At 42.2% G+C, this 24,565-nt stretch overlaps 1 protein-coding gene across 3 annotated transcripts in view; it reads right to left on the bottom strand.

Moving 5' to 3' along the window:
* Positions 1-24,000, bottom strand: part of POGZ (pogo transposable element derived with ZNF domain) — a 43,344-nt gene extending 19,344 nt beyond the window's left edge. For 2 of the 3 annotated variants that reach the window (XM_079762176.1, XM_079762178.1), the window contains exons 1-5: positions 23,663-23,999; positions 10,960-11,084; positions 9,810-9,968; positions 1,408-1,583; positions 175-283 (exon numbers count right to left, since the gene is read on the bottom strand). In XM_079762176.1, coding sequence (XP_079618302.1) covers positions 175-283; positions 1,408-1,583; positions 9,810-9,968; positions 10,960-11,083 — 568 coding nt within the window. In that variant the 5' untranslated portion in view covers position 11,084; positions 23,663-23,999. Of the gene's footprint in view, positions 1-174; positions 284-1,407; positions 1,584-9,809; positions 9,969-10,959; positions 11,085-23,662 lie in introns of all 3 variants that reach the window. The other variant, XM_079762177.1, reaches the window with a different exon arrangement.
* Between the last annotated feature and the right edge of the window lie 565 nt (positions 24,001-24,565).

Genomic DNA, 24,565 nt, shown 5'->3' with positions numbered 1-24,565 from the left:
ACCACCCTGGCCAAAGGTTAGAAACAGTTTTTAAAAAAATGGGCTTAAATCAATATGGTTTTATTTTTAGATTTTCCTTAAATACACTTTTAAATGACCTATAGTATTTTGAGACAATAAAAACAAATCTTGAGGATGCAAGCTTATTCCACATGGACAAACATTTTTCCTTACCTGGGACTAGTGTAATTGGTCTAACCGTTTGGCCTTGTTGTACGTTCAGCACAATCCCAACCTGATTCATTGCATTTTGTACAGGCCGAACATTTCTTACAGGAAATCCCTGTATTAAAAAGCAAAATGATCTTTAACATGGAGATCAGCTAACACTGGCAGAGACTGCAGTAAGGCTTACATCCAAAAAAATGCCCACACTCTTACCTAACAGTTCTCTCTCTCTCGAGTTTTTAAATGACTAAGATGGAGAAATTTAGGAATATTGGCAAACTTTTGAGTGACAAAATATCAAAACTGAAGAATAAGCTTTGAGCAAAAATGAAAACCTACTTCCTGTCTTAAGAAAATCTCAGCTTAAAAAAATTCAACCAAAGATTGGCTCCTAAACCGATAAAGGCATAGAAGGAAAAAAAAAAAGACACTAAGAGTATTCACCAGAGTAATTCAACAAACAAACAATTGTAAGAAATTGTTCCCAAAGTCCATTTCAAAGGCCATTAATCCCTGGCAAATTTCTAAGAAAAGAGTTTGTAACTCAGGAAGTCAAAGGCAAAGAGGAGAATTTGTCTTTACATCCCATATTCAGCATTAGGCTTTCAACTTCAATCACATTATATATCAAATAAGTCATCTTCTCTTCCAAAGATCTGCCCGCACTTCACCAATTTCACATATAAGACTTCCAAAAGTCAACTTACCCCATTTTAAGAGCAGCCCAAGCAAAGGGTAAGAAGCTTGAGGGCCATGTGTTAAGGTTTCTGAATCCAGTATTTCCCACTAATTTCTGCCTAGACCTCAAATCACTTAATAGCCCTCTAAGGCAGGCGTCCTCAAACTACGGCCTGCGGGCCACAGGCGGGTGTTTCTGCTGTTTTGTTTTTTTACTTCAAAATAAGATATGTGCGGTGTGCATAGGAATTTGTTAATAGTTTTTTTTAAACTATAGTCCGGCCCTCCAACGGTCTGAGGGACAGTGAACTGGCCCCGTTTAAAAAGTTTGAGGACCTCTGCTCTAAGGGGTACGAAGTGGAAATTAACCAGCTGTAAGCTATGTTAGGCTTTTTACAAAAGTCAGCATTATATTACAAAACAGCAAATGAGAAAACCAGGTAAAAAAACAGGACTTAGGACCATTTCTAATGATGCTGAAGACCTAAGGCAGAGCCTCCAAAAGTTCACATGGTCTCTCTCTCCTCTCTACCAGTCCCAGAATTCAGAGTCCCTACTCACCTGAGTAGTGATGAATATTGGTTGTGAGGCCACAGGAGAACTAGTCACATGATTGGCATTCTGCATGACCTGGACAGGCCTCAATACTGGTTGACTAACCATTGTGCCCAGACCTGGGGCTGGATTCTGGGTTAGGATGAGCGGCTGTCCACCTTGTTGGACCAAAGAATTGCCAGCTAAAGTGTAAAAGGGAGGGAAAAATATGAATGTAATAGAAAACAAACCCACATCTTATAACATTGTGATTTAAATAAGAAATGGTATCCTAGATATCAAAATATCCAAGACTGTCACTCAGTTCAAGTTTAATGTCACCAAACTCACCAAAAATTTAAGCTTCACCCAAATCTACAACTAACAGAAAAAACAAGTAGACAGGGGAAGTTCACTAATATCTACCTTATATATCTTAACGAGGGATGTCTCAACACATTATGACTTCTATATGTCTATCACTTTGACTCATTAAGTGACAACACAATCTCCCCATACCAAATCAGCAAAACAAAATAACATAAGTTTCTTTTTCTTACAAATAACGTTTTTCTTAAAACAAAAAACAAGAACACCATATTTTAACTAGGTAACACCTATTTTGTCAGAATGTAATTTGCTGCTAACCCATCTTACTTAAAAAAAAAATCTTTATTGTTGAAAGTATTACATATATTCCTCCTTTCCCCCATTGATCCCTTCTAGCCCGCCCCTACTACCTAATTTTTTTAAAATAAGAGGAATATTCATCAATAAGCATTAACTCAGCAAGTACAGAGACTTTCAAGAGTGGCATCTCACCCGGCCGGTGTGGCTCAGGGGTTAAGCATCGACTTATGAACCAAGAGGTCATGCATGGTTCAATTCCCCGATAAGGGCACATGCCTGGGTTGCGGGCTTAATCCTCATGTGGGGCACGCAGGAGGCAGCCAAACAATGATTCTCTCTCATCATTGATGTTGTGCGCTCTCTCTCTCTCTCCTCCCCCCTCCCTTCTTCTCTGAAATCAATAAAAATATATTTTTAAAAAATGGCATCTCTTCCTAGTAAGTCAAATCTCAGAAATGCAAAAGACTTTCTGAACAACCATGGTCTTAGGTATGGAAACACAGAGATCGACAGGCTGCCTTCTTTCTCTTTATGTCATCAAGGCTGATAAACAAAAGACCTGGTCAAACACTAAACAATATTAAGTAAGAATGTTGACTTAATAAGGCAAGGATTCATTCATGAACACATATTAATAAACACATACTAATAAACTGGGCTAATTGTTACTGACATATTTTATAATCCTTTTCATTTGTGAGAAAAGCAATTTTTAAATGTTTTTAAGTCCTCTATAATAAACTACATTTGGCTAAAAAATTTTTCAATACTATATTTTCTAATTTATAAATATTCTAATACTACAGAGAAAATTTGGGAGAGTCAATATACCTAAATCAAAGATAAAATCAAAATATTGCCTCAACCTTTTTACCTCAAATCACCAGAATAAGATGGACTCCTCTGAACTGTATATTCAACTTGGCAAGTGGAGTCACTGCAGTTAGCTACAAAGCAAAACCAGCAGAGTGGGTATATAGGTGGCTATTAATGGGCCAACAGTGGTTTGTCCCAGTCTCCGAGAAACTGAGAGCCCAGTAGTGGACTAGACCCTGACAGTTACTAGGCCAGCAGAGTAGTGATTATAGAGGTTGACAGATAAAAAATTCCAACAAGTTACATCTATGATAACTATACTGGCAACTTACTGACTGTATATATTTTAAATTTAAATGTTTGATTATGGAGAAGTTAAAATATATATAAAAATGGAACACTATAATGAATCCCATGTACCATCACTGAGTTTCAATGATTAGCCAATCATGTTTCATCTATACCTTTCACCCACTTACTAGCGCCCATATCATTCTGAAACAAGTTCTAGATCATATCATTTCACCTATAAATATTTCAATACTAGTGGCCGGGTGCACGGATTCGTGCACATTGAAAGGAAATTAATTAGAATAAATATTTTAATATTGCTATTCACCCTTTCTCTATAACAGAAGTGTCAGAATTGAAAGAAAATTAGTGCTTTTCCGTCGGCAACAGACGGAGGAGTCCGCACGAGCTACCATGGGCCATGTGGTTATTATTGGTGGCCAGGGTGCAGCGCCCGCGGGCGTGTCACCAGGTTTTCCCAGATGCAACAGAGCCTATGAGTTGAAGATGAATAAAGGTTATGATGAATGTTTTCCGAAAACTTATAACAGGATGACTAAGCCCCCAGGAGCCCTACTGCATGTAGTAAGCATATAGGTAACTGCAAGTGAATGAATGTTCAAGTTCTTAGCTGTGCAGTTTAAAAATTCTTCATTGCCTCAGGTGTCATATGACATTTTTGGAAGGAAAAACAAAGAACCGATCAAGAAGACATGAATTGAAGCAAATGAAAAGTAATATTTTATTTAACAGTGATCAATAAAATTATATAGAAAAGAAAGAAAATTAGTAAAATGTACATGAAAATTATAAATTGATTAATAAATAAACAATAACAACAAAGACATATGAAAACAACAAAAAGATGATATAAAAACAAAAACATGATATAAAAACAACATTGATAAAAACAAAGACTGATAAATTGATTAAACTTATTGTAATAACTCCCTGTATACCACATTAAGAGTAAAAACACTTTCAGAGTGCTTGACTAACTTCCCTTGTGATGAAGTACTTAGAACTTTAATATCACATGCTCTGTGAAGTGGAGAGAAAGCAACATATAACTCCATTTCATCGGATAAATTTAGGGATAGGAAAAATTGACATGTAACACCACATGTGTTATATTCCACCACAACTGGGTTCGATAACTGCATCCTCATTTACTTCATTTTCGCTACGAAGGCAGTTCCTACCAGTATTGGTAGTACTTGTCGACGACTGTTCATACATTTTCTGTCGACGACGTCGCTTTCTTTCGGCTTCATAGGTACGCTGTGCCAACAGTTGTTCTTCAGACATATTCTGTCGACGCTGCCGGCTTCTTTCGGCTTCAGAGATCCGCTGTGCCAACCGTTCTTCTTCAGACATATTCTGTCGACGAATTCGCTTTCTTTCAGCGGCAGTGATACGGTGTGCCAACCGTTCTTCTTCAGACATGTTCTGTCGACGACGTCGCATTCTTTCAGCATCAAGGATACGCTGTGCCAATCGTTGCTCTTCAGACATATTCTGTCTACGCCGCCGGCTTCTTTCAGCTTCAGAGATACGTGGTGGCAGTGGTTGGTCTTCAGACATATTCTGTCGAGGAGGACGCGGCTTTCTTTCAGCTTCAGAATGTCAACAAAAACAACCAAATTTACGATCGACAATGACAGATTGAAACACACGCGTGCGATTGGCGCCAGCGAGAATTTTGAAACAGGAATTTTTAGGGGTGAAAAAGACAGGTTTAAAAATTTTTAGAAATTAAGGGGACCATGGAGGAAGCACAGGGCTGCAGAGCAGCAGAAGATATATTTCCACAGAATAGGGAAGCTGAAAAGCTGCAACAGGTACATTTCCATAGCATGAGGGAGCTGGGAACAGCAGAAGGTCTATATTTACAAAATAAAGAGAAGGAAGCCTCTCATTCAGAGGAAGGAGGCCTAAAGGGGATAGGAAAACATTAAGGGAGAAGGGGAGGAAAACCTCACATCTCCCACGTGAGTTTCAACCTTTAAACTCAAAAGTTTCTATAGTAACCAGTCTAAGGAAATAGTGAACAATCAGAAGGGATATCAAGGCACAGAAAAAGGGAACTCAGTGGGACTCTTTCCCTCTCCCCACGTGGGAGTCTGTGCTGTGAAATTCTTTCCCCTTACCCACGTGGGAATCTGTACTTGTTCTTCAATAAATTTCCATCTTTGCTATACCATCTTCCGTCCGTGGATTCATTCTTCGACTCCGACGGACAAAGAACCCGGTAACCACGTGTTTCAGTCCAAAAATCCCGCTTCAGCTTTATATGTATCACACATGTGCGAGTCAACTTAGCCTTTTACATCTATACTAGAGGCCCCGTGCACGGATTCGTGCACTAGTGGGGTCTCTTGGCCGGGCCTGCGGGGACCGGGCTGAAACCAGCTTTCTGACATCCCCCGAGAAGTCCCGGAATGCGAGAGGGCGATTCTCGTGTGAGGTACCATGGCATTGGGCTCCCTCCTCTAAGGTTCCGGGCGTGTCACCCGAGAACCACAGCTGCCAAGTCACTGCAGCTCGGCTGCGTTGAGCATCTTCCCCTGGGGGTCAGTGTGCATCATAGCTACCAGTCGGAGGGAAGGACTGACACTTAGCCTTTTATATATATAAATAACTTTAAAAGATGACTTTAAAAAGAGTGAGTATCAACACCATTATCACTCCAAAAAATATAAGTCTCTGACTATAGTTGATAAATATAATTGAAATTTGCTTAGAGTAGAACTTAAATGTTCTCACTCATTCCCCTCCAAGAGATGAATATATAAAGTGATGGATGTGTTAATTAACTAGATAGTGGAAATCCTTTCACAAATGTATGTCTAATCACCATGATGTACATTTAAATATGTTGCAATTATATTTGTCAATTATACTAAAATTAAATATATAACACTTAAATATCAAATACCAAGTCAGACTACAAATTGATGATTGTAATTTTTTTAAAGAGTTTGTTTGAATCAGGTTACAAAAGGGTTCACATAAAGTGTAACTGATGGACATAAGCCTAAGTCTCTTTTAATCCAAAGATTCCGCATCTATCTCTTTTCTGCCTTTCCAATTTATAGTTGAAAAATATTGGCTAAACAAAATCATGTATTTTCTATTTATTATTTTCACTACTAGGGTTAAAGAAAATAAACTGTTATTTATTTAAGCCTAAAAATTCTTAAGATAATGACTGAACTCTACATTCCAACTAAATAGAGGAAGGAAATGATGGAAATGTTTTGCATTTATGTGAAATCAACCAGTATTTGCAAGTCTCAAAGGACAGGCATGGTTCTCATAAAATCTGCACAAACTCTACTGCTATAAAGAATGCTGTCCTGGCTGAATAGCTCAGTTGACTAGAGTGTCCTCTTGATACAAGGCTGCCAGTTTGATTCCTGGTCAGGGCACATACAAGAAGCAATCAGTGAGTCCGGCCAGTATGGCTCAGTGTTGTGCATCGATCTATGAAATAGAAGGTCAATGATTCCCTCTCATCATTCATGTTTCTGTCTCTCTCTCCCTCTCTCTGAAATCAATAAAAACATATTTAAAAAAATAAAAAATATCCTAGGGTGAAGATTAACAAAAAAATCTTTAATTATATTTTAACATTTGATCCACATAAAATCTATCATAATAAAAGCATAATATGCTAATTAGACCAGACAGTTGGACAACCTTCCAGACAAAGCCGGGGCTGCGAGGGCCGAGCCCCTTGCACAAATTTTGTGCATCGGGCCACTAGTATTATATATATTTAAGTTATAAAGTATAATGTTAAAACAAACACAACCCAGTTTAGGACTAGAGCATTATAAATACTATTAATGTTCTCCTACTCTTCCAAACCTTGGCTTCCCTCCCACATATATGTAAATGTTTCTTAAAATCAAGAGTCAAGTAAATGCTTCTTTATGAAGAGAGGGCAAGGAAAATAAGAGAAACAGGTAAATTATACAGGTCAATCAATGCCCCTCAAAGGGACAGTCTTTTAAAATATAATTACTGGAGAAGGTGGCTGTTGATAACTAGGAGCCAGAATGGTTTTAAAACTGGTTTAAAAGGAGGGTGCAGAGTAGGAAAACAAACAAACATTTTTTTAGCTTTCTAAAGAACCTGGTACACTAAGTGAAACAATATTGAATTGCTTAACAGTTATTCTTCCTTGCTATGTTAACAATGTAATAAGTAGACAATATACCAATATAATTAAACTGAAGGCTAATGGGAACTGGGTTGTTAGGAGGGAATATTTTTTATCCACTCTATTGTGATGTCTAATCCCTACACTTATGCTACCATTCCAAGAGTATCTGATAAAAAGGGTACAGAACGCAGGAAAGACAAATTGGACCTATTAATGTGCGCTTATCCATGCATGAACAGTTTTTGGAAGAATACACAGATATGTAACTGTGGTTTCTAGTCTATACCCATTTTTTTAAAACCATGAACTTGGATTATTTTATTTATAATACTAGAGGTTTCTGAAATAAATAAAATCAATTTATATGTGTTGTATATTTATAATTTTGTACACAGGCCCTAGGTGGGCTCAGAATGGAGTCCATTCAAGGAGTCAAGGAGACTAGGTTATGAGATGCTTATCAGGGGCCTTGGAACCTCGGATTAAAGTAAAATTTAGCTAAACTGATTGCTAACAGAACTTGGACAATTATGTTGAGAGAAATCAAGAAAAGCAGTAAAATACAGTGGAAAGGCCACAGGCTTTGAAATCTAGATAATTCAAATCTAGTTTAGTCACTTACCAACTATTTGACATTAAGCAAATTATTTAGACCAGCGGACGCCAACCAGTGGTCCGTGAGGTCCGAAAGGTTGGCGATCGCTGATTTAGACTATAGGCCTCGGTTTCTACATCTGTAGAAATGAGAGAATTTTCTAGGTAATGGTTCCTCATCTTTATTTGAGAATACCTATATATAAGTTGGGGGAAAAAGCAATGGATTTTCCACATGATAAGAATAAATTTTTAATACCCAAAGATTGAAAAAATACCTATGGAAATTATAAAGATTTCAGTTCAATAATACTTAGTTGGCAATCATATGGGGAAAGAGCTACTGGTGGGCACTTTTTTAAAGCCACCAATTAGGGCAACTTGACACTGTCCATCAAATTTGAAATGCCTGACGTAGCAATCTCACTTTATACTGCAGATATGCTTATATAGTGAGTGATATAATGCCTGAGAATTTTCACCACAGTCATTGTAATCACAAAAAATTGGAACTGTAATAAACATTAGGGAAATAAATGGTTATATCCAAAAGTAAGAATGCTATATGCACTTCTAATGGAAATATAAACTGACATAACATTTTCAACCCAGGAAAAAGAATTGACCAAAATCCTTAAAATTGTGATGATCTTTGACATTTAGTTCTGTATTCTCAGAACTAACGATGTGAGAATAGAAAGACAGAAATGTTCACAATAGATCTTTAAAAGAACAATATATCCTCTTACAACCTATTGTTAGTAACAGTTAACCAAGTAAAGGAAAATAGTCATCAAAAATATTTAGATAAAATAGTCAGATAAATATTTAGTAAAATGAGAAGACATTTATTACATATTGAAGAAAAAAAAAGCAGGCAAAGAGTAATATAGTCTGTATGTTCCATTTTTGTAAAAAAGTAAATCACTATATGTAGCATATGGAAGTATACAAAAAGTACATATATATACAGAAAAAGAGTTACAAATTGTTATATCCAGAAAGTGGGATTATAGTTTTAAAATATTTCTTCCTTTATTTTTTTCAGCCTACTTTTTCTATAATTCACATATTATTCTTGTATGAATAAAGTTATTTTATTTTTAAATAAAACAAAATAATTAAGAATAAAATCCTTGCATATTAGCATAACCAATGGATACGGACACTAGGGTGGTGGGGGCTTGTCCTGGGGGGTGGGAGTGGCCAGGGAGGGGTCGATGGGGGAATAAAGGAGACATATGTAATACTTCAAACAATAAAAAATAAAAAGCATAAAGTCCTTTGCAGCAATGCAATGATTCTATGAAGATGCTTATTCTAGTTTTTAATCTTGAGCTATAACTTGCCAATAACTCATCTTCAGAGTGTAGAAATAGCTATCAGAAATGAAATAAAAACCAACACTATATAGTCTCTCTAGTTAATAAATATACTAAAAACACTACTCTTTCACCATTTCCTTCAGGTAGACAACAGCCCTTCCTATTTCCCATATCTAGGACCCAAAAACCAAATGAATCTACCAGACAAAACAAATCTGCTCTGGGAGGACTCTTAACCAACTAGTGGGACTCTTCACATTAAAAAACAACAAACCATCAAACCATAACAACAACAAAAACTCAACCCAGATCTTTTCAACAGTTACAAATTTGGGGTTTACATTTTCTCTCCTAGAAATTTTTAGCAGCAAGAATCCGCTGCACTCGGACTTGAAACACCATCACCAATTCAGCACTAACTCAGAAGGAACAGCACCACCTACTGAATCACCTGCCCAACAGAAAATCATGACTACATTCACTCTCCAACTAACCACCACGTCAGTACCTAAAGCTAAACAGGTACAGCTAGCTGTTCCTAAGACTTTTTAAATTCTCTCTTCCCTCTAACCCAGGAAGAATTTCCCAATAATCCCACTTACCATTGTTGTTGGCAATTAATGTGACAAGAGTCTTCTTTGTACTGTCGCTGTTCTGTGCCCCGCTGCTACTGACGGTGGTGGATGTAGAGAGGTGCCCAGGAACAGAAGCATGGGCAGCGATGGGCACTGGAGCTGAGACTGGCTGCTGGCTCACAGAAACTGCGGGGAAGGGGAGGCACAGTCACTTGAAGGCAGGGACAGGTGACACTAAAGGATACTGTTCTAATCTTCCCCCTTCATCTTATTGCAGGTGTCTATGCCCAAAAGTTCTCCTGCATTATTGGTAAATCCAACTGTTGATCTATTTAGTAGATTTGTCCCTCACTCCACCAATTACACACAATGCCGCCTTTTCTGTGTCTCATTTCCTAATTGATGAAGTTAAATCACAAGCTCACTGAACCGGGATTTTAATGTGCTGCTTATACAGGTCAAGCAAACCTCTAGGACGCAAAGCTTTATTAGCACCACAACCAGTATTCATAACCATGCATAGTAAGTCATCCACAAGATGCTAAACTGTGTCCTGTTTCAGCCCAAATCAATGCTATCTTCAGCTCCCAAGGCAAGGAAGATAAAAATAAAGAGAGCAACGGGCACAATTTGGCCGAGGAGGAGCGGGGAGGACGACGACCCACTTTCTGAATTCAGGGCTAAAACTTGACCCTGCAACATCACCTTTTTGAAAGAGAAGCCAATAAGCCCAAGTTTGTAAACTGTCCTTGAAGGCAGATACAAAGCAAATTCTACTCAGCTCACAAGTGAAACTGAATTCAAGTAAAAGAAAAAAAATAAAAAAGCCAAGACTATGTGAACTTGTTTTTGGACTGCATGCATAAATGGGCACTGACATACATCATTAACTTTGCATTCTTGTTTATACATCATTTGGTAAGAGGATTGCTAGATGTTTGGTAAATATTGGTTAATACAACTCTCAATGTTTTTAATGAATTAAGTACAGTGTGTCTAACTTTATGTATGAGGAAACGGAGGCACATACAAATTAGACACTGGAAAATAAAGGCAGCACCAGTGCCACAAGGAAGCGTCCGTGGATTATTAAAAGTCCTTCCCTACCTCACACTTTCTTAACAAAAATGTCCTTCAATTAAGACAACTTAATGTAAGATCAAAGCGTTTCTGTTACCTGTAGTAGTTTTATCCACTGAATTATAATCTTCAACTACAGAATCCTCAATGACATCACTGATTTTCTGCCATGGCTCCAGCTCCTCCTCCTCACATTCCATAAACAGGTCGGTGTCCGCCATGCTACAAAAAAATAAATAAATAAAAAATCAAATAAGATATTGACCCCAGACTGGAGATAAAGTGTTTTATACAAAACACTGAATCTGATTGTTGAATCCATTGGTAACCTATCCCCTTGTACTACTCTCTACCATGTCCTCTAACCTCCCCTACTTCCAAGGGTCCAAAGTTATTATACATTAAATACTATTTTCTTCATTACTGAGCCTTTTTGCAACCTCTTAAATTTTGCACCCAAGAGGAGAATCTCATTTGTCTCACACTAGTCCCAGCCCTACTACTGTTTAGTACTCCCCCATAGTTTTGAAGTCAGCTACGTGCTTCATTTTAATTTTCTTTTTTTGTAAATATATTTTTATAGATTCCAGGGAGGAAGGGAGAGGGAGAGATAGAAACATCAATGATGAGAGAGAATCATTGGTCGACTGCCTCCTACACATGCCCTATTGGGGATTGAGCCCACAACCCGGGCATGTGCCCTGACTAGGATTTGAACTGTGACCTCCTGGTTCATAGGTCGACACTCAACCACTGAGCCATGCGGGCCAGGCATCAGCTATGTGCTTCTTTTAAAAACAAAGTCTAATAGTACATCTTTGCAATGTAAACAAAGAGCTATTGCTATCTGCCCTCCAATATTAGTTGACTAAAGGTCAATTTCTTTGACTTGGAATGGGAGTAGCATTACTGCTCAATGTTCAAACAAAGCCTTTAATGTAAAGGTTCTCAAGCCCTTAGTATCTCAGTAAAATTTTCACCACACCACCAAGCCAAAAACAAAACAAAGCAAAAGCACCAACCTGAGTTAAGTAGTGAGGTCCATACAGTATGATAGCATTAGTTTGCGAGATGCCCAACAAGATGGCACTATTCTCTTGAAATTTTTAAAAATCCAGGCAATGCCTCAGTGAGTTAACTAGCTACAGCCAAGTGCCCAGTTTTAATGGGTAAAGTGCTTATTAATTTGCTTCTAAGTAGTCTAATATTCTTTTTAATTGTTTCCCCAAAACCACAATGGGGAAAAGGAATGAGCAAGAAAAGAAAAAGATCTAAGATACCAACTTAAATTTTATTAGTTTCATATTTAATTTACATATATTAAAGACAATGCTAGCCATAAATTGAATTAAAAAGAAACCAAGTCCATATCAGTCATTCTTTGAGCCAAGACTATACACAGCTGTATTTTCCAGTCTAATTCCACTGAAAAAGGTAACACTCTAAACTTGCCCCCCTAACTACTTTTGTTTGTTTTGTTAATCCTCACCTCAGGATATTTTTTTCCACTGATTTTTAGAGAGTGTAGGTAGGTGTGTGTGGGGGTGGAGAGAGAGAGGGGGGGGGAGGGGGAGGGGGAGGGGGAGGGAGAGGGGGAGGGAGGGAGGGAGGGAGGGAGAGGGAGAGGGGGAGGGAGGGAGGGAGGGAGGGAGGGAGGGAGGGAGAGAGGGAGGGGGAGAGAGAATGAGACAGACACATCGATTGGTTGCCTTGCGAATGCATCCCCTGCAACCCAGGTTTGTGCCCTTGACCAGGAATTAAACCTGGCACCCTTCAGTGCACAGGCTGGTGCTCCAATCACTGGGCACACTAGCTATGGCCCTAACTACAGTACTTAATTAATTTTATACATTGTTCCTTACTGTATAACTTTCTGAGAGCCACAGGCAATAGATGATTAATGCATAAATATAAAACCCAGAAGAATAAATATATATGTGGATAACCTCTATAGATGGTTTTAAAGAATCTTCTTTCATGCCCTAACCCGTTTGGCTCAGTGGTTAGAGCGTCGGCCTGCAGACTGAAGGGTCCCAGGTTCGATTCCAGTCAAGGACATGTACCTTGGTTGCAGGCACATCCCTAGGAGGGGGTGTGCAGGAGGCAGCTGATCGATGTTTCTCTCTCATCAATGTTTCAAACTCTCTATCCCTCTCCCTTCCTCCCTGTAAAAAATCAATAAATATATATTTTTTTAAAAATCTTCTTTCAGCTCTGACCAGCTGCAAGCAAACTCTCCATACATATGCTGAGCAATCTATAGAAAATTTTCCTTCAAAATAAATAGAGCTATCTGACCTATATACTCTTATCTCAGAACATTATCATTCCTTTCATTTCACATCTCTAGCTCAGATTACAAAAATTTAACTTCGTTGGAAAGATGGGCCATGTTACAATAGATATCAACCTAAATACTTCAGTCAAACTTTAAAAATGAAAAATGCAAATTTAGCATCTGTCATTATTAAAAAGAAAACTTCATTAATATGATGAAATGCTGTATTTATTATATCCACCAAGATGCTGAAGAAAGAAACATCATCATTCTCTTTGGTCTTTCAAGTGATCCATGGCATATAGTCACCTTTTGACTATTTTTAAAAAAATATATATTTTATTGATTTTTTACAGAGAGGAAGGGAGAGAGATAGAGAGCTAGAAACATCGACGAGAGAGAAACATCGATCAGCTGCCTCCTGCACGCCCCCCACTGGGGATGTGTCCGCAACCCACGTACATGCCCTTGACTGGAATCGAACCCGGGACCCCTCAGTCCGCAGGCCGACGCTCCATCCACTGAGCCAAACCAGTTTCAGCACCTTTTGACTATTTTTGACCAAAGACAGGAATTACTATATATGTGGTACTAAAATGTACAGATCTTCCCAAACTATCATTCTACTCATGTTTAGCCTCTTTCCACACCAAACTAACTTAATTTTAATTTTATACACACACACACACTCTCCTGGAAATTTTTTTCTTAAAATAAAAAAAAGGCCGAAACCGGTTTGGCTCAGTGGATAGAGCGTCTGCCTGCGGACTCAAGGGTCACAGGTTCGATTCCGGTCAAGGGCATGTGCCTTGGTTGCGGGCACATCCCCAGTGGGGGGTGTGCAGGAGACAGCTGATCAATGTTTCTCTCTCATGGATGTTTCTAACTCTCTATCCCTCTCCCTTCCTCTCTGTAAAAAATCAATAAAATATTAAAAAAAAAAAAAAAAGGACACACACACACACACACACTCTAGAGGCCCGGTGCACGAAATTCGTGCATGGAGGGAAGGGTTGGGGGTTGTCCCTCAGGCCAGCCTGCACCCTCTCCAATCTGGGATCCCTCAAGGGATGTCCGACTGCCCGTTTAGGCCCAATCCTGGTGGGATCAGGCCTAAACAGGCAGTCGGACATCCCTCTCACAATCCAGGACTGCTGGCTCCCAACTGCTCGCCTACCTGCCTTCCTGATTGCCCCTAACCACTTCTGCCTGCCATCCTGATCACCCCCTAACCACTCCCCTGCCAACCTGATTGATGCCTAACTGCTCCCCTGCCAGTGTGTTTGCCCCTAACTGCCCTCCCCTGCAGGCCTGGTCACCCACAACTGCTCTCCCCTGCAGGCCTGGGTCCCACCCAACTGCCCTTCCCTGCAGGCCTGGTCACCCCCAACTTCCCTCCTCTGCAGGCTTGATTGCCCCCAACTGCCCTCCCTTGCAGGCCATCTTGTGGTGGCCATCTTGTGTCCACATGGGGGCAGGATCTTTGACCACATGGGGGCAGTCATATTGTGTGTTGGAGTGATGATCAATCTGCATATTACTCTTTTATTAGATAGGATAGAGGCCTGGTGCACGGGTGGGGCCAGCTGGTTTGCCCTGAAGGGTATCCCGGATCAGGGTGGGGGTTTCCTTGGGGTGTGGGGCGGCCTGATTGAAGGGCCTGTGGTCGTTTGCAGGCCAGCCACGCCCCCTGGCAACCCAAGCAGAGGCCTGGTATCTGGAATTTATTTACCTTCTACAATTGAAACTTTGTAGCCTGGAGCAGAGCCAAGCCTCCTGCTTGCTCCATGGCTGGCAGCCATTTCTTTTGGGGTTTGTGTTCTTCTATAATTGAAACTTTGTAGCCTGGAGCAGAGGCCTAGGCCAGCCAGGGCTGCAGAAGCTTTGCTTCCTCCATTGCCGGGGAAAACCCAAGCCTCCTGCTCTTTCCAGCTCAGTGGCTGCCGCCATGTCTGTTTGGATTTGTTTACCTTCTATAATTGAAACTTTGTAACCTTGAGTGGAGGCTTAGGCCTGCAATGGCACGTGGAAAGCTTGGCTTCCTTTGTTACCAGGGAAACCCAAGCCTCCCTCCTGTTCTCTGTGGCTGTAGTCATCTTGGTTGGGTTTATTTGCATATTTGCTCCTGATTGGCGGGTGGGCGTGGCTTGTGGGTATAGCAGAGTTAGGGTCAATTTGCATATTACTCTTTTTATTAGGTAGTGTGTGGTGTGTGTGTGTGTATACACACACACACACACACACACACACACACACTTTTTTAATTTCAGAGAGGAAGGGAGAGAGAGAGAGAGAGAGAGATAGAAACAATGAAGAGAGAGAATCACTGATTGGCTACCTCCTGCATGCCCTCCACTGGGGATTGAGCCCGCAACCTGGCTATGTGACCTGGAATTGAACCATGAACTCCTGGTGTATAGGTCGACGTTCAACCACTGAGCCAGGCTGGCCATCTAAAGCAAGCATGTTTTAAAACCTTTATTGTAGAAAGTATTACATATGTCAAAAGCGAGCATTTAAATGTAACCTCCAATTTATAGAAAATAACAGCAATAGAGGAATAAGTAGCACCACAAAGAAATAATGAGATAAATCCAGAAAGTTGAGACCTTCTATAAGGAAATAATCAGGCAAATGCAGAATATGAAATATTATATATGACATGGTCTCCTTTAAAATGTCAATGCCACATACACACACAGAGTGAGAAGACCAAAGTTGATGAAAAGAAACGAGACATAAATGCAACACGTGAACCTTTACTGCAGGGGTCCTCAAACTTTTTAAACAGGGGGCCAGTTCACTGTCCCTCAGACTGTTGGAGGGCCGGACTATAGTTTAAAAAAAACTATGAACAAATTCCTATGCACACTGCACATATCTTATTTTGAAGTAAAAAAAAAACACGGCAAAAAACACCCGCATGTGGCCCGCGGGCCGTAGTTTGAGGACGCCTGCTTTACTGGATTCTGGTTCATAAAAAAACTACACAGAACATTTTGAGACAAATGGAGCAGCTGAGCATCGAATACAGGCATACCTTGTTTTATGGCGCCTCACCGATAACTGCATTTTCTACAAGTAGAAGGCTTATGGCAACCCTGTGTTGAGCAAGTCTATCGGCACCATTTTCTAACAGTCTCAGATGATGGTTAGCATTTTTAAGCAAGAAAGTATTTTTAATTAAGGTCTGCTGCACATTGTGTTTTTAGACATAATGCTATTGTACTGTTTATAACAGATCACAGCATACTGTAAACAAAGCTTTTATATGCACTGAGAAACCAAAAATATGTGTGACTTGCTTTATTGTGATAGTCTGGAACCCAACCCACATTATCTCCAAGGTATGCCTGAAGTTACTAGATGCCATTTGGGGATTTTTTAGAAAGGATAATGGAATTAGCATTATATAGAGGATACATGAAATATTTAATGCAAGTGTTATGGCTGTGACTATCAACTGGTTCAGCAAATATACAGACATTCTGGCATTTTTAAAGAGACATCAAATATGCCAATATGTTAAAAATTGTTGCATCTAGACCAGTGATTGTTCTCAACCTTTCTCATGCTGCGACCCTTTAATCGTGACCCACAGGTTGAGAACCGCTGCTGTAGAGCCTAAGACCATCGGAAAACACAGATATTACAGTTATGAAGTAGCAACAAAAATAATTTTATGGTTGGGGGTCACCACAACATGAACCGTATTAAAGGGTTGCGGCATTAGAAAGGTTGAGAACCACTGACTAGACCCTGGTTGGGAAGCTCAGTTGGTTAGAACATCATCCGATATGGCAAAATTGTGGGTTTGGTCCCAGTGGTTTGGCTCAGTGGATAGAGCCTTAGCCTGTGGATCAGACTGTGGACTGAAGGATCTTAGGTTTGGTTCCCAGTCAAGGGCAAGTACCTCGATTGCAGGCTCAATCCCTGCCCTGGTAGGGGCATGTATGGGAGGTAGCCAATCAATGTTTCTCCCCCCCTCTTAGCCCCCACCCCTGCATTCCCTTCCCTTCCCTTCCCCCCTCTCTTAAAAAACAATTGTGGGTTTGATCATCCCCAGCAGAGCACATATAAGAAACAACTAATGAATGTTTAAATAAGTGAAACAACAAATCAATGTTTCTCTCTCTCTCTCTCATAAAAACACACATCAATAAATAAAAAATGTTTTGTTAATGTTAGGTAGTGTAGGTACTCCTTATAGTATTTTTACCTTTTGTACATACATGGAATTTTATTGGTAAAAAGCTGAGGGATCAGATGAAAAGGTCTGTGAATTTAATGTATAATACGGTGACTATAGTTGATAACACTGTATCATATATCTGAAACTTGCTAAGTGAGTAGAACTTAAAATGTTCCCAAATAAATAAATAAATAAATAAATAAGTGAGGTGATGGACATATTGACTAGATGGGGGATCCTTTCACAATGTATATGAAATCACCATGATGTATACTTTAAATATCTTAAAATTTGTCAACTGTACCTCTGAAGTGGAAAAAAAAAAAGCTGGGGAGAAAAACTACCTAACTCATATTTTGGTTGTGATATTTTATACTACAACTAGAGGCCCGATGCATGAAAATTCATGCACTGGATGGGGGGTCCCTCAGCCCGGCCTGCCCGCTCTCACAGTGCGGGAGCCCTCAGGGGCAGGAGGTGACCCGGTGATCAGGGGAAGGCAATGCCCCATCACACCTCTGCTGCTGCCACTGCCAGCAGCACAAGCCTCAGCTGGCCCTGGGCGACCGGGCAGCCGCCATCCGAGGCTTGCCTGTGCCTCGGGCCTGCCCTGGGCGGCCGAGGGGACTAGGGGACCCCGGAGGCAGGTGCTGAGGGGACTGGGCACCACCATCCTGTGGTTGTGGGCGCCACCATCTTCGAGGGGGGGGGGCAGTCAATTAGCATATTCCCTCCTTATTGTCTGTGGGCACTGCCATCTTTGAGGGCGGGACAGTCAATTAGCATATTTCCCCTTATTGGCTGTGGGCACCGCAATATTTGCAACAGTGTGAGGGTCAATTAGCATATTCCCTCTTTATTAGATAAAATAGTTTGTCATCTTTTTGCCATTTACTATGTCAAACTGGTAGCTTTGTTGGTTAAATTTTCTGTTAACCTGTTCTTATTTCTAGAAGCAATTTTCATACAGATTGCATGCACATTTCTTAAGATATAGCACAATAATTAACATTAGAAAAAAGAAATTAATCTAAGGTTTGTCAGAGGTAGTGTAAAATGAGATGAACATTGCCATGTTCCATTAACCCAATTCATTATTCCCCATCTTTTTTGTTGTTAATCATCACCCAACAATATTTTTCCATTGATTCTTAGAGTAGAAAGGAGAGGGAGAGACAGAGGGAGAGAAACATCGATGTGAGAAAGACACATCAATTGGTTGCCTCCAGCACGTGCCCTGACCAGGGCTGGGGATTGAGCCTGCAACCGAGGTGCAAGCCCTTGACTGGAATCATACCCGCAACCATTTAGCCCAACACTCTATCCACTGAGCCAAACCGGCTAGGGCCATTCATTATTCGACATCTTGGTAACATATACGGTTTCTGTATTTTATAGTAACAACTAGAGGCCCGGTGCACAGATTCATGCATATTGAAAGGAAATTAATTAGAAGAAATTTTAGAGGCCAGGGAGGGACTGCGGGAGGTTGGCTCCAGGGCATGCCTGGCCTGTCTCGCCCAGTCCCAATCGGCCGGACCCCAGCAGCAAGCTAACCTACTGGTTAGAGCGTCTGCTCCCTAGGGGTCAGTGTGCATCATAGTGACCATCGAACAGTTGGACAATTAGCATATTAGGCTTTTATATATATATAGACTAGAGGCCAGGTGCACAAAATTCGTGCACGAATGGGGTCCCTAGGCCTGGCTGGCAATCAGGGCCAATCAGGTTTCCTGCCTCCTCCTTCCCTAGCTGCCTGCGTCCGCTGCCACCCACCCCCAGTTCCCCGTCCCAGCCCAGGGGCCCGGCGCTGATCGGCAATCAGGGCCTGCGGGCAGCTCCTGTGCTGAGCGTCTATCCCCTGGTGGTCAATGCGAGTCATAGCGACCGGTCATCCCGTTGTAATGGTCGCTTAGGCTTAGGCTTATAGAGATTGTACTAGCAACATGATTTTTGTGCACTAGGTAAGCTTTACTCAACACTGCAGCTCACATAGGACTATTAGCAACTCCTGCAGTCTTTTAACACATTAAGCACCATGTCAGTCACCGGTGATTGACACTATACTTTCCGACCGGACCACGTAAGTCTCCAGCCGCCAGCATATAGGTGAAATTGGATATCGTGGGCTAAACAGAAAGAAGACAAAACAGGCTTGGCACTTAACGTGTTAAGTATTTGGCATTCATCCTTCCATCCATAATGTGGGTTTACCAGGTACAGACCTTTCTAGGGAGGAGTAAATTATGTCTTAAATGCTGGCATATATGGTAGTCTATTTTACATTCAGGTCCTATATAATCAACTAATCAGTAAAAGCCTATATAATTGAAAAGGCAAGGTACAATGAGCCTCTTTATAAATGAAGTTATTTAAAAGCAGCAAAAAGGATCCTGCAGATATACCTGTCAGTCTACCTTTGAGATATTTAACGGACAGCAAATGTTTACCTATCTTCATCTCAAATAAGATTAGGAAAACACCTGTTTTCTACCAAAGCTCCCCAGACAGATTTGGTTCTGAAACTTCAAATTCCTTTAATTTGTCTGTCTCTTTCATAGCTGTAAAGTCAATTCCAGGAACAAAGAATTCAGAATCTAAATTTTCAATTCAATGCTAGTACATACTAGCTCATAAATCAATATACAAAGAACACTTGGAACAGGAAAAATGTTTTAATAAACAAAAAATTTAAGAACATCACTCTCTTCCTGTAGGGTGAGAAATAAACAAGTTACCTCAATGTGGAGCTTTAAAAAGGATTCACTACAGAAAACCTACAGGGCTGACTCCTTAATATGGCTATAAAATGAATTATTGTTAAACCTGTAATAAGCTTTTATTTATCCAATCCTTTGCATAGCCCATTTTATCCCTCAAAGGATCTGTTACGTGTAGTATTCACAATAGATTCTTAAATAGTTTTAATAATCTACTATTCCCAAACACAAAATATTTTCCACTTTTGTGACAACAAATCTCCTATCAATAAGCACCCAAATATTAAGTTATATGCTGTTTACTAAAACAACTAAAGTAAGCAATAAGTTCCCTATTTTCAAAGGGTTTAATACTCAGGAGTCCCTCTCCCAATAAAAGTTTTTCTTCACGGACAGTTGTATGTGGTCTAAATTCCATTTTTAGCCCCTCAACTGCATTTAACTCTGTTAAATACTAGCAAAACATTAGTCTATTTCCCTCCCCCTCTCCTCCCCAGAGTTACATGTAAAAATGTTTTTGTGGCTATGCCTTAATATCACAAACCAGAATGCCAAAGAATCTATCAAAGTCGTACCATATTAATATGACAAAGCACCAACCAGCTCTAGGGTTTGTAATTTAAATCAGAGGTCTCCACCTTCAACAAAAACATATGGAGAATAAAGACACAACATTATCTGGAAATATGTTTTATTTTACTGTGACATAGCCAGGTATTATTATGCACTTTACATTCATTATCTCTGTGATTCTCACAATTTTTTGTCCTAAGTAACTACATTTTACAGATGAGGTCAAAACGGAAGTTTAGTGAGATTAAGTAACTCACACATGGTTACAGTTAGTAAACAGCCCTCCTACATGCCCCCTAATTGGGTGCAAGCACGAAACTTGGATATGTGTCCTGATAGGAAACTGAACCATGACTTCCTGGTTCATAGGTCAACACTCAACCACTGAGCCACACCAGCTGGGCAAGATGTCGACATTTGAGAATTCTAATTTCACTCTCAAATTTTTATCACTGGTAACAAATGATGTCAACTGTTGCCCTCTAAGTGACAAGCTCACTTCATTCAAGAAAACATCCACCAAACACTCAAGTGTAAAACACGAATCTGTCAGTCATTCTTTCAAGTAAAAATGCTGTTCCATGAAACAAACAATGCTGTTTGTTTGTTTCAACTCAATCTCACAAGTACTTTTCCTTATGACATGGATCAGACCTTGTTAGGCAGCGTAAGTACTTTAAGCATACTTCCCATTTGGTCACAGATACTGAAAAATTAAAAAAGACTTGAACTCAAGGGCTGATATATATTTTTTTAATCTTTATTGTTGAGAGTATTACATAAGTCCCCCTTTTCCTCCCATTGACCCCCTCCAGCCTGCCCCAGGCCTTCACCACCCTACTGTGTCCATGGGTTATACATATATGCATACAAGTTCTTTGGTTGATTACTTCCCACCCACCCACCTATCCCCTACTTCCCTCCAAGATTCCGCACTGTTTCATGCTTCCATGTCTCTGGATCGACTCCATTCATCAGTTTATTTTGTTAATTAGATTCCACATGAGTGAATCAACCCCAGGCTTCAGATCGCTTTGTCTTTCTCTGACTGACTTATTTCACTTAGCGTTGATACTCCCTAGGTCTCAAGGTCTGAGATTTAAGCATTTTTATTGCTTCATCAAAGACATTCTCAAGTAAGGATTGTAGAGTTTCACTCAACTTCTTTGCTTTATGCTAAAACACCAACAGTCGTTTTACCCATCCTTGCTCTTGGAGCATGAGTGCAAATGTCAGTGAAGAAGATAAACAGCATCTTAGTGTTATTTTGGAAATAGTTATAACCTCCTGGCTCTCTCCTCAAGGGTCTGAGGAGATCCCCATGTATCAGTGGATCATTCTTTCTGAACTGCTTTCCTAGATTATACCATTGGTTCAAGGTGGGGTGAAAACACCAACAAAACTCTGTTCGCCCCAAGAGTCTTCATTCTGTTAGTTCATTTAGTTTGAGACACACACCAACACAGGAAAGGAGCAGGAAACCAAGGACACAGATTGCAATTTTGTTTTAAGGTTTTATTTTGAGCACCTTCATGCTGGACCAACAATTCTCAATGTGGAAGTTACCTTCATCAGCCTCAACTGAGGACAGCAGTGAAAAATGTCGAGATGACACATCCCTCGCCATCAGACTTGGGGATGAGACCCTACCAAATTGCACTTTTAGCAATTTCCAAGTTACTTTTTATGAACTCCAAGAACTGTGCTAAGTGGATCAAATTCAGAGGCCAATGCCCAGTCCCAAGAGCAAGGGGGAGAGGGGGGTCGCAAAATTCAATGTCGATTACCGGGAAGCGGCCTTCCCTGCTCCTCTGCCATCCGGTTCATTTCTCCAGTTTAGTGTGAGATACAAGCCCATCAGAGCTGACATGTGGGTTTTGAGCTGCGGTGGAAGGCGTCAAAACAAGAACGTAGAGAGCTGGGCTACAGTCTGCAGCAAGAGGGCTGAGACTGGGCGACTGTACCTCAATCCCCATCTCCAAAAGGAGACGGGGCTCTTTTCAGCTCTACCTTTTTGAGCTAAGAAGGTCCAGGACTAGCGAGCAGAGAAACGCCCAGGGAGTGGGAGGGAATCCCGCGTCTAACGGGAGAAGCAATCAGGAAAACTCCCAGAAAAGGAGGGAAAGCAGGTGCATCTACGAAATCACTCCTTTTCAGAGTGGGTGCTAAGGATCCAGAGAAAATAGTCCCTGGGATAAACATGGCGCCCACCGCGGCGGAATAGAATCACCAGGAAATATTTTTCCGCCCCATCCCATTTTTCATAAGTCACGGCGCCATCCCCCAAAAAACTGTGGGGCCGAGGGAGGAGGCGTGATCAACTGACTGCAGAGCCCGGAGGCTCGGGATGCGCTCCTGGACCAAGTGGGCATTACATAACCCAGGGAGAGGCCGAGCCATCCCTCCTCCTCCTCCTCCAAGAGAGCGCCCCGCTCCTTCCCCGGAGCGAGGGGAGCGGAGCAGGCCCAGCACCCCCCACCCCGGGGACGTCACCCCGCCCTCCCGCCTCCCCGGCGCAGCCTCGCCCCCCGGCCCCACGCCCGCCCCGCCCGCCCCTCCCGCCGGTCTCGCCGCCGCCCGCACCCCCGCCCCTTCCCCGGCGGGCCGCTGCCCGCACCCGCGCCGCCCACTCCTCCGAGACGCCTCGCGCCGGGGCGTGCGTGTGGACGTCGGGGGTGCGGGGCCGTGGGGCCCGAGTGCGCGCGCGCGCGCCACGGCGGCCGCCGGGGGGCGGGGGCGCCGGCAGGCAGGCAGGGGCCTCCCGGCCCGGCCGCCGCGCGGCTCCGGCGGGTCGCACGCACTCACAGTCGCGCTCGCGCGCCGCGCCCCACGCCAGCCGCCGCCGCCGCGGGCCGCGCCGCCACTCGCCACTCTCGCGGGGGGGGCGGGGGCGCGCGCCACCGGGCCCCCCGCCTCCACCCTGCGTACCCGCCCCATCCCCCCTCTCATTGTCTCGCCTCCGAACGCCTCGCCGAACGAAAAGATAACGGAACCCCCGGGAGAAGGGGGTGGGGAGAGAGAAGGCTCGCTCACTCACCTCCCGTGGTCGTCGCCGCCGGTAGTCTGACCCGGAGAAGGCGCCGTCGCCTTAAAGGGACCTGCACTCGGCGCCGGGAGCAGGGGGTGGGAGCAGGGGAGGGGACGGGGGCTTGGGGGGAGACGGAGGAGAGGGAACCGCGGAAGGCTCGTCTCCCTGAGGGTGCGAGGAAACCTCCCTCGTGTTCGAGTGATTTGGGATGGATTTTTTTTCCCCGAGGGGGGCGGGGGGGGCCCCGAGGGAGGGGGTGGGAGGGCCAAGGAATGCGGCTCCGTGTACAGGAGCTGGCGCGGGGGAGAGAGACGCCGACTCCCCCCACCGACCCTCTCGCCCCGCGGAGGGATACGGCTCGTCACTTCCGCCCTCCCCCTCTCGGGGCCTCTCCATTGGTTGGGGTGTGGGGCACGTCATGGGCTCAGCCTAACCCCCGCCTGGGCTTCTTTCCTAATCAAGTTCGTCTGGGCCTGCAAATAAATAAATAAATAAAAGCATGTATTATTTTTAAAATAGGAAATAAAGAATAATGAGCTCCAGAGGCAGGTTCCTAAAGAATATACGTTCTGGTGGGGGTGAGGAAAATGGGATTTCCAAAGGAAATGCTCCCCCCAGTTCACTTGCCTGGACTTTGGAGGAAAATTTGGGGAATGTCCCCACTTGCCACTCAAGGCTTCCACCTCATCAGGAGGGGAACCTCCTGGCACAGGCCCGATGGTGAGGCCCAGTGACACCAACAACTGTCATGGGAACAAAGGCAGCAAAATGACACTCTTCCTCAAGAGACATCCAGCCAAGTAGCCTCATGGCACAGCCTTAAAAGTGAAGAACTTCTAAAAGCCATTTTCCCCCCAATCCTTGTGGATTCTGAAAATGGCACATGATTGCTTATCAGGGTGATTCATATAG

The sequence above is a fragment of the Cnephaeus nilssonii genome (genome assembly GCF_951640355.1).
Source record: "Cnephaeus nilssonii genome assembly, chromosome: 21".
In the NCBI taxonomy this organism is placed as follows: Eukaryota; Metazoa; Chordata; class Mammalia; order Chiroptera; family Vespertilionidae; genus Cnephaeus; species Cnephaeus nilssonii.
Note: the sequence above shows the minus strand (reverse complement) of the source record. Positions and strands in the feature narration are given on the sequence as shown.